This window comes from Varanus komodoensis, unplaced genomic scaffold, assembly GCF_004798865.1.
Source record: "Varanus komodoensis strain SLA01 unplaced genomic scaffold, ASM479886v1 scaffold106, whole genome shotgun sequence".
In the NCBI taxonomy this organism is placed as follows: Eukaryota; Metazoa; Chordata; class Lepidosauria; order Squamata; family Varanidae; genus Varanus; species Varanus komodoensis.
In genome coordinates, this window is record NW_025335301.1 from 606,859 (window position 1) to 615,813 (window position 8,955).

Sequence of the window (8,955 nt, forward strand, 5' to 3'; positions counted from 1 at the left end):
AAACAAGAACCTGATGAGCGCTGAAAGGGGCTGTGGGGGGCATGTCGGGGGGGCCTGGACTGGGGGCGGAGGGGCTGCTGCCATGGCCAGTGCCGCCAGGCCACCCCGCTTCGCATTTCTGCCAGAGGGAGCTCCGGGTCATGGCAAGCGTCTGACTGTGGGTCGCCCGACGGCAGCAGCTGGCAGGTCCCTGCTGCCCACAGCTGTTCCCAGAGCTCCCCGCCTGCGCGGTGCCGACGGGTGAGTGAGCGACCTGCGCTGCACAGCCCTGGCGCCCGTCCGTGGCGCAGACGCCTCCGGAGAGCCGTCGCACTTCTGCACCCTTAAAAGCTGACTTTTCCTGTGTGGCGAAAAGGACCACCAGCCCACAAGAGAACCTTGCTGCCCACGCAGGCATGGCTGACCCCGGGCAAGGGCCTGCCCTGCAGCAAGGCTGGCGGGTCGGAGCTCCTCCTCTCCCTCTCAGCAACCCCTTGCTCACAGGCCGCCTGCTCTGGCCCAGCCGTGGTGGCCGAGAGGAGGAAGAGGAGCAGATGCCACAGCAATGCTGGGCAAGCAAGCGAGAGGCATGAGCATGAGCTGGAGCCAGAGGAGGGGTGGCGGCAGCTGGCAGGCATGGCAATGACGGGACACCCTTGCCAAGGGTAAGAGTTCTTTGAGAATATCTTGGCCACTGACTCCTCAAAACCTGGAACTGCTGCTGCACCCAGAAGCGCAGGCCCTGCATGCCATCCATGGATCTACGCAACTCCCTATTCATGACTGGAAGAAAGTCATCCCAGATCACTGACTCATGCAGAGATGCAGAAGACAGATTGAGTGGACATGCATGTTCAGAGGAATCAGACTCTTGAATTAGGCATGTTCAATCCCCCTAAAATCCAGGTGCCTAATTCTGAATAAGAACTCATTATTTCATTTGATTAATTAAAAGGCACACACATCTGCACATTTTAGAATAATAGCCTTTACTGACTGCCTCAGAGGTGGATGGAGGAATGATTGCAGTGAGACCGTGGCACTTTCTCGCTGGTGCAGGATTCTTGCTTGGGGAGTGGCATTGGAGAGAGGCAGCCCCGAAGGATCTTTGTCGCACCCCGCCCCCACGTAAAGACGTGGTTAGCCACAGAGTTCAGCAGCAGGAACCTGCGAGTCAGGGAACAAGGCTGGGCAAGTCAGGGAACAAGGTGCCAGCCCACGGAGCTCCCTGAGGATCCTGGGTGCCACTGACGCGGCATGTCAGGGCAACAGGCTGAGCCTTGCTTAGGGGCCGCTGCCAAGCCCAGCCCAGCCATGAACTCACCCCCTCGCACGCAGCGGGAGACTGGCCTACCTGAAGGCAGGCAGCTGAACGAGCAACAGCCTGCTGCGAGGGCGGGGGGGGGGGGGAGGCGGCCTGGGAGACGCACAGACGCACGAGGCTCCAGCGCCAAGCCTCACCGGTGCATGTTTGGGGAAGAGCTTGAGACACCCCCAGGTGGGTCCAGCTGCCAGCGCTCCCGGTCTTGACGGCAGTGGGCATCCGGAGATGGCCAAAGACCAGCACGGCGGCTGCTGCCGCTTCTGCCTGTCTGCTGCGTAAGGGCTCCAGGAAACTTGCTGTGATGCAGGAGGCTCAGGCAGCCTTTTGTTTTTCTTGGACAGACAGTGGCACTGAAAGAAGAGGATTAAATGGCAAAAGTACGCCTTACCCAGTAGCGTTTTTCCTTCTGGAAGCCAGTCCTCCTCCTCCTCCTCCTCCTCCTCCTCCTCCTCCTCCTCCTCCATTTCCCACAGTGGAGGAGAGGATGCACTGTTGAGCTCTTCCCTTTGCAGGTGCAAATTCTGTGTGCGTGTGTGCACGCACATGTGTGGCACTGATTCCCAGAGAGGACCACTGCCTCTTTTCTGCTGCCAACCGCAGCCTTTCTAGAGGGATTCCCTCTAAAGCAACACCAGGGGAGAAGGGCAGCATGGCCCCTGGGCCATCAAGGTTGCCGCAGGGCCTGCCGCTGCAAAAGACGTGTGCAGAGGGAGGAGAAGGGTAGTGACCGGCAGGCTGGCGGTGGAGCAGAGCAGCATGTGGAAGAGAAAGAGGGCAGCAGGGATGGGGAAGCAGGAAGTGGCAAGGAAAGGAGTGGGGAGAGAAAGAGCAGGGCTGCGCCTGCTGCAGTTTCATCCATGGGTATTTTGCGTGTATTGGCTATATACAAACCCACATGGATATACGAAAACAGCGTTTTTAAAAAAGAGTTTTGAGGATGCCATGCTGGGGACCTAGCATTCTGCCACCACCCACATTACCACCAGTGCAAGCTGCAATTCTCTTTATCTGGACCCAAACTACAATAGTTGGGACAATTTACCCTTGTGAAAGGGTGCTGAATCAGCCCACGTGGGTTCAAAATAGAAACACAGAAACAGAGTGAGTCAAAAGGGGCCTCCCAGACCATCTAGTCTGACCTCCGGCACCAGCCAGCTCTGCTCACGACATGCCCACCATGTGCACGTCCAGCCTATCCTTGAACACCCGCACCAGTGGGGCCTCAACGGCCTCTCGTGGAAGCCCATTCCACACCCTCGGGGTCCTAACTGTCAGGAAGTGCTTCCTGGCATCCAAATGGAACCTTGGTTCCCTGAGCTTTGCTCCGTTGGAGCTCATCCTGCCTTCCTCTGCAGGGGAGAACACGTCTCTACCCATCTCCATGTGACATCCCCTCACATAGCTGTATGTTGCCAACAGATCCCCTCTGAGTCCTCTTCTCCAGGCTGAAGAGACCCAGCTCCCTCAGTCTCGCCTCATACGGCTTCCCCTGCAAACCGGCCACCAACCTTGTGGCCCTACGCTGCACTGACTCTAACCTGGCTATATCCTTCCTGTAATTAGGGGCCCAAAACTGAGCACAATACTCCAGTTGTGGGTGCACCAGAGTCATTCAGAGCAGTAGTAATCTGCCCCCACACAATTTTCCTAGAAAACTGTACCTCCTTTCCCTGTGCCCCCCCCTCCCCGCGCCCAGCATTTGGTGGTTTCCCAGCTTTGCCAGATTTTGGGGTCTGCTGGAGCAGGATGCACATAATTTTAAATATCCAAGAAGATGCTCTGGACAAATTCCCCCAGAAGAATTAATAGTGCAATTAACCACCACATTATTAAAAAGAGATTGCAAGATTATATTGCAAGATTTCCCTAGACAGGAGAATTAAAAATATATTGACTATATCAGTAGGCATGCCATAAGAGGAGCCAGCTAGAGCCGGGGGCCAGACTAGATGGCCCAGGAGATCCCTTCTGACTTGCTCTGTTGCTATGTTTCTATATGTATCACACTGACAGATGTGTTAAAATATAATTAGCATCACACTTAAAAAACCCAAATCCTAAGTGGTTTATTCTTATGGTTGTGTATCAAAGCTACTAATATATACAAGATTAAAGTGCTGTCTGATCTTTGGCTCAGAATGCGCCAAATTTGTGCAAGTCACAGAGCAGATGAAAAAGACAGTTCTACAAGATGTGGTGTTTGCTGCCATTCCATTTCCCCCTTGAGCTTGGTGGAACAATGAAGCCTGTAGGAAGGTGGAAAGGAGATTCCTGCCCCACCTCAGCAAAGGCCAGACATGCCCAAAGCATTTAAGGCTGCCCAGATGCATAACCCAATACCTGTTTTCCCACAGGCCACTGATGACTTTGAATTACTCTTTGAATTCGTTAACTATCAGAAATTGCCCAGCCTCAGAGGACTCTACCCTGAGTCCTTGTTCTACATATGCCTCCTTGACTGGAAGGAGGTGATCCTGAATTGTCCAGGATTGTGAGAATTTGCCTTATCCTTTTATCCATCTTTCTCAGTATTGCTTACTGGGAGTTTTTCCCACCGCTATCTGGGCATGCCAGAGACTGAACTGGAGGCTTTCGGCTGCTGTCGCAGACCGACATGCCATCACTCAAAATGAAATGTAATGCAGAGACACGGCAGGCTTCCTCCTCATGGCGGAATGAGCTGGACGCTTGGGCAGCCAGAGCAGGGCGCTGTGCAGAGATGCAGGTGCGAGCTCTTCCTGAAGCGGTTCTTCTTGCGGCACAGGGCCACGCTCCAGCGCTCCCCCGAGACGCCGCCACGGGGTGCTCTCTCCAGCCGAGGCATGCTGTGGTGCTACCAGGGCCTCCAGAGGGTTGGTGGATGGGCCAGGGGAGAGGGTGCAGAGGAGGCTTCCGGGGCCCCTCTGGGGGACGGGGGAAAGCCCCTGGGGTGGGGGACTTCGCGAGAGCAGCCGCCACGGTCTTTGCTGAGCTGCTGAAGATGCGCCAGCAGGCCTCTGCAGATGTCTCGGCTCAGGAGGGGGCACTCAGGCAGGAGGGCAGCGACGCGGGACAGGCAGGCCCGGTAACCTTCACAGTAGCTGTCGGAAGCACCTGTGTGCGAAAGAACAGCATAAGCAGCTGGCCTCAGAACCCCCCTCCCACTGCTCCCTCTCTCCAAGCCCACCGGGAAGGAAACGGGGCAAATCGTGGGAGCTGAGCATCGACTGCCGCATACGGAACAGGCTGGGAGAGGCACGGCTCGGAGAGCATTAGATGCTGCATCAGGGCCACGGCGAGGCGAGGCGAGGCACTGCGGGGACACGAGGCTGCCTATGCGAGTTGACGCCTTTCTGTAGAATGGCGTCTCAGGTGCTGAACGGCATGACTGGGCACGCGTGCCGGCCGCTAGCAGGTCTAGCTTGCATTCAAGTTGTTCAAGCTGCTAAACTGTGTTCTAAAGTTTTGTATATTAGAAAAAGTGTGTGGTTTTGATGCTCTTTCTCGGGCTAGTTTATGTTTTTGCTATTTTTATCGTATTTCTGCACTATGTTTTAAGAATACTTGTGAAGAATTGGTTATTGGGAGGTACAGAAATACATTAAACAAATTTAGAAATAATTGCTGAGATTTACATGAATTTAAAACAAACATGTTCCATTGCTTTGGGATCTGGGCCTACTTTGCTTGATTTCCCACCCATTTATTTATTTATTTAGTAAACTTCTATGCCGCCCCTTTCGCCGAAGCCTTGGGGCGGCTTACAACAATAAATAAATACATATAATCATACAAAAACAATATAATTGGAAATGCCCTGGCCAAAGATATAAAATCAGTAGGCAAGCTAACAATTACAATGCGTTTAAATAAAGAGGTCCGATGTGCGTGCAGACGGAGACCTTGGCGCAAGCGTGTCGATGGCAGAGGAAGACGAGGGCGGCCCGGTGGGGCATGGCTGGCTCCGTGAAGGAGTGTGCAGGTCAGCCAAAGGCAGTGGTGACTTGACAGGGCGTGACCACAGGGACTCTCCTGGGGGGCTGAAGGCGGCAGCATGTGGGAAGGAAAGAATGCACCTTTCCCTCCCCAGCTGCAACTCCCCTGGGATATTGTCCCTGCCTAGCAATTGAACGCAGGGAGGCAGAATGCCCATTGCCACCAGTGGAAACTCAGGGCTGAGTGGGACAGGCACCCGTCCCTGGGAAGCAGAACTGAAGCCCGAGGAGATGCTTCTGGAGCCAAGGCCCCGGTCTCGTATCATGGAAGGGGAAGCGGCAACGGTACAATGATTCTTCGGCGTTGCTCCATCTTGCCTTAGAATTTGGTCTGCAGAAGTAAAACCTGCAGACTCAGATGGACTTGCAAGTTACACCTGGCACACTTCTGCCTTTTCGTTGTCATTTGCCTGGTGGCCACGTCAGACCAAAATGGGGCCTCCGGAACCAGGTCTCTCCAAGAATTTCTCAGGTGCAACCCTGCATGAGTCCAGGCAGAGAAAAGGGCCGCCTGCACCCAGCGGGCTCCCGCGGGCGCGTCTGGGACTTCTGCTCCTGTCCATGCATGGGCAGGGCCATGTCTTTGGTTGACGGATCCTTCGCCTTTCAACCAGGGTTGCGACCCTACACACTCACCCGGGAATAAGCCCCACTGCACTCAGGGGAGCTTTTTCCAGGTAGGCATACGTACAAGCACACTAAGAATTATGTGAAATAATGTGCATTTTAATGTATATTCAAGGAAGACATAAGAGTCTGCATGAACCTTCCCTCTTCCACTGCAGTAGCAGACCACAAACAAGTGATGCTTAACTGCCCTGCCCTGCCAACTCACTGGACTTGGATTCCCAGGTGCCTTGGAGGAAACGAGCCGTTCAGCTGGCACAAAAGACCCCCGTCCTCCCAGGCCTCATTCCCGGGCAATGAAGGACACGTTCGGTCTCATGAAGGCCCCGACCAGAAGCGAGGTGCTGCTGAGGGACTCCTGTGCCATGCCTGCCGTGCCCGGCTCTGCCCTCCGCCATTCCCTCCGCAGTGTGCCAGGGTTAAAGCGTGTGGCCTTTGGGAACACAAAGCTCCCTCCATGCGGTTGACGTGATTGTGAAAAGCACCTGGACATGCATCAGCCTGCACCAGTCTGGTCTCCTCCAGATGTGCTGGACTACACCTCCCCTTATCCCCTGCCCAGCATGGCCAGTGGCCAGAAAGGCTGGGGGTTGCAGCCCCAAATGTGTGGGGGGCACCAGGGTGGGGTTCGGCGGAGGCACGAGGGCGTCACGTGGCTGGAGCTCATGGTGCTCCTTGCAGAGGCCACTGTATCCTGTGCAGGTGGAGGGGGGGCCCTGCCACTCCGGCCACGCTGGGCATCCTAGCACAGATCTCGGTCAGAACGCGTGTGCGACTCTCCCTTCACGCCTCGTCTTACCCAGATCCAAGGTCCTGTCTAGGGTGCAGCCACAACCAACGGCCTGAGCCTCGAAAGGTCTGCCAGGGACAATCGCGCAAAACTCCTTTGAACGACGTGAGCGCTATTTGGTCAGCCCAGTCCAGTGATGAACTGGCAACCCAAGCGGCAGCAATGCGGCCAACTACAACTGCCATCATTCCCAGCCAGGCCAAAATCCTTCCCACAAATGGCTCCAACAGCCAACCATGACCCAGCAGCATCCATGTATGCTGGACTGCAATGCCCATAATCCCTAGATGGGAAGCATGCTGGCTGGGGATAATGGCCACTGTAGTCCCAGCTCCTCTGGGCAGCCCAGACTCCAACATCTCTCTGGCTGGGGATCCTCCCCAGTCCTGCTCCCAGGCCTCCCTAACTGGAGGTGCCGGGCCAGCCCCACAAGCTGCCGTGTGCAGAGGTCGCGCCCCTGCTGCTGCCCTGCCTCCACTCGGGCAGTCTTCCTCGGAGAAAAGCCGGACTCACCTGGCTGCAGGGAAGCCCCAGCTCTGGAGGACAGGCAAAGGCAGGAGAGGTGAGGGAGTGGGGCAGGACAGCTGCAAAGCCGTGGCCTCTCCCCACAAATGTCCTCCCCTCTGGCACCTGCCTTGCCACTGCATGCAGCTGAGCCGAGGTGGGAGGAACCCGGGAGGAGAAGCCAAAGGATGGCCACATGCCCTGGCAGAAGGCAGACCACTTACCGGCGACAGACACACAGGTGGGTGGAAGCTCCTTAAGGAACTGGACAGTCATCTCCAGGATATCAGCCTTCTCCAGCTTGGAACAGCAAGAGCCCTGGAGAGGAAAGGAGGAAAGGTTGCTCCTAGGTTCTCAAGAGGACAGAAGGCAGGCATGTCTCAGGAAACAGGGCCAGGGAGAGAGCTGCAGGAAGGGAGCCGAGGCACTGGGGACAGAGGGCAGGCAGTCTCCCCACTGGGGGCAGGGCTGCGGGGACGGGGTGGGCCGTGGACGCAGAGCCAGGGGGACTTCGACAGAAGGAAGCACTTCTCCAGACAGTCAGCTGGAGGTCAGAGCAGTGGGCACCTTCAGAGAGGAACCCTGCATCATGAAAGCAGTGCACAGAGCATTCCACAACCTGCAGCCACCCAGGGGCATTGGACTGCGACTCCCATCATCCCCAGATGCAGGCAATGGCCAGCTGCTCCTCATGGTTCCTGGCATAAAGGGCAATCGGTGAGGCAATGCTGAGGCGTTCGAGTCTGGCTGTGCCTTGAGCGAGAGGGGCCTCAGCAGGTCTCTCCTTTGGTGGGGCAGGGCTTCCCACTTCATGTTAGCCGGTTCGGGGTCACGCCGCCGCCGCCTCCTCGGCTGCATTTCAGCCGGCCAAAGGTCCTTTCCTCCAAGCGGCCCGCGGCACGTTGCGGCAGAGCCAGTGCAGTGGCAGGCCCGCGTGGCCGAGTCCGGAGAGCCCCCGGGCGGCTCACGCGCGGGATGGCGACCCGCAGTCCCGGGCATCTGGAGGGCGGCGGCCCGGCCCAGGCGAGGCCGAGCTGCAGAAGCGCCCGCCCCCGGGGTGCCTGCGCGCTCCGCCGGCTCCCGCACGGCTCCCGCGCCGCGCGAGCCACTCACGTCTTTGCCGATGAGCGGCAGGATGAGCGCCTTGAGCTGCCCGAGGCTGTCGTTGATGCGCGCGCGGCGGCGCTTCTCCATCAGCGGCTTCAGGCTCTGCGGGGAAAGAGGGCGTCAGTCCGGGGAGCGGGAGAGGCAGCCAGGCTCGCTCTGGCCCGTCCTGCAAAACAACAGCGAACTGCCGCCACGTTTTTGCCCGATCCCCACCGAAGTTTTGGCCGCCAGCAGCCCCCAGGAGCGCGGCCCGGGCCGGCAGCAGCGCAGGCACCTCTCCTTTTACCTTGCGCAGCTCGGCCGCCTTCCGGGTGGCGCCGCTCTCGGGGCCGTGGCTGGACGGCGCTGCGGGGCCGAGCGGAGCCATGCGCGGGCAGGGGGCGGCGATCCGGCACCCGTGCAAGAGCGAGGAGGCCCACTCCGCTCCTCCCGCGGCGGCCGCTTTTATGCCGCGCTCCGCACCCGCCCAGCCCCACCCCGCCGCCAGCGTCGCAGAGGGACGCCCAGCCCAGCGCAGCCCAGCCCAGCGTGGCTCTCAGCCCCATCTGGTGCAAGCGGAGTGGGCGCTCCCTGGCCCACCTCTGTCGCTTCAGGCTTGGGTGGCGCCAGGGCCTTCCACTAGCCTCGGCGGGTGGCGCAGCCGCCTCTAT

The 8,955-nt window shown here is 57.9% G+C and overlaps 1 protein-coding gene across 1 annotated transcript; it reads right to left on the reverse strand.

The window, feature by feature from the left end:
- Positions 1–4,136: 4,136 nt before the first annotated feature.
- Positions 4,137–8,672, reverse strand: HES2 (hes family bHLH transcription factor 2). The gene is made up of 4 exons (XM_044419671.1): positions 8,592–8,672; positions 8,312–8,407; positions 7,423–7,516; positions 4,137–4,396 (listed from the first exon to the last, which is right to left on the reverse strand). Exons 1-4 carry the CDS (start codon positions 8,670–8,672, stop codon positions 4,137–4,139), a joined length of 531 nt encoding a protein of 176 aa, XP_044275606.1.
- Between the last annotated feature and the right edge of the window lie 283 nt (positions 8,673–8,955).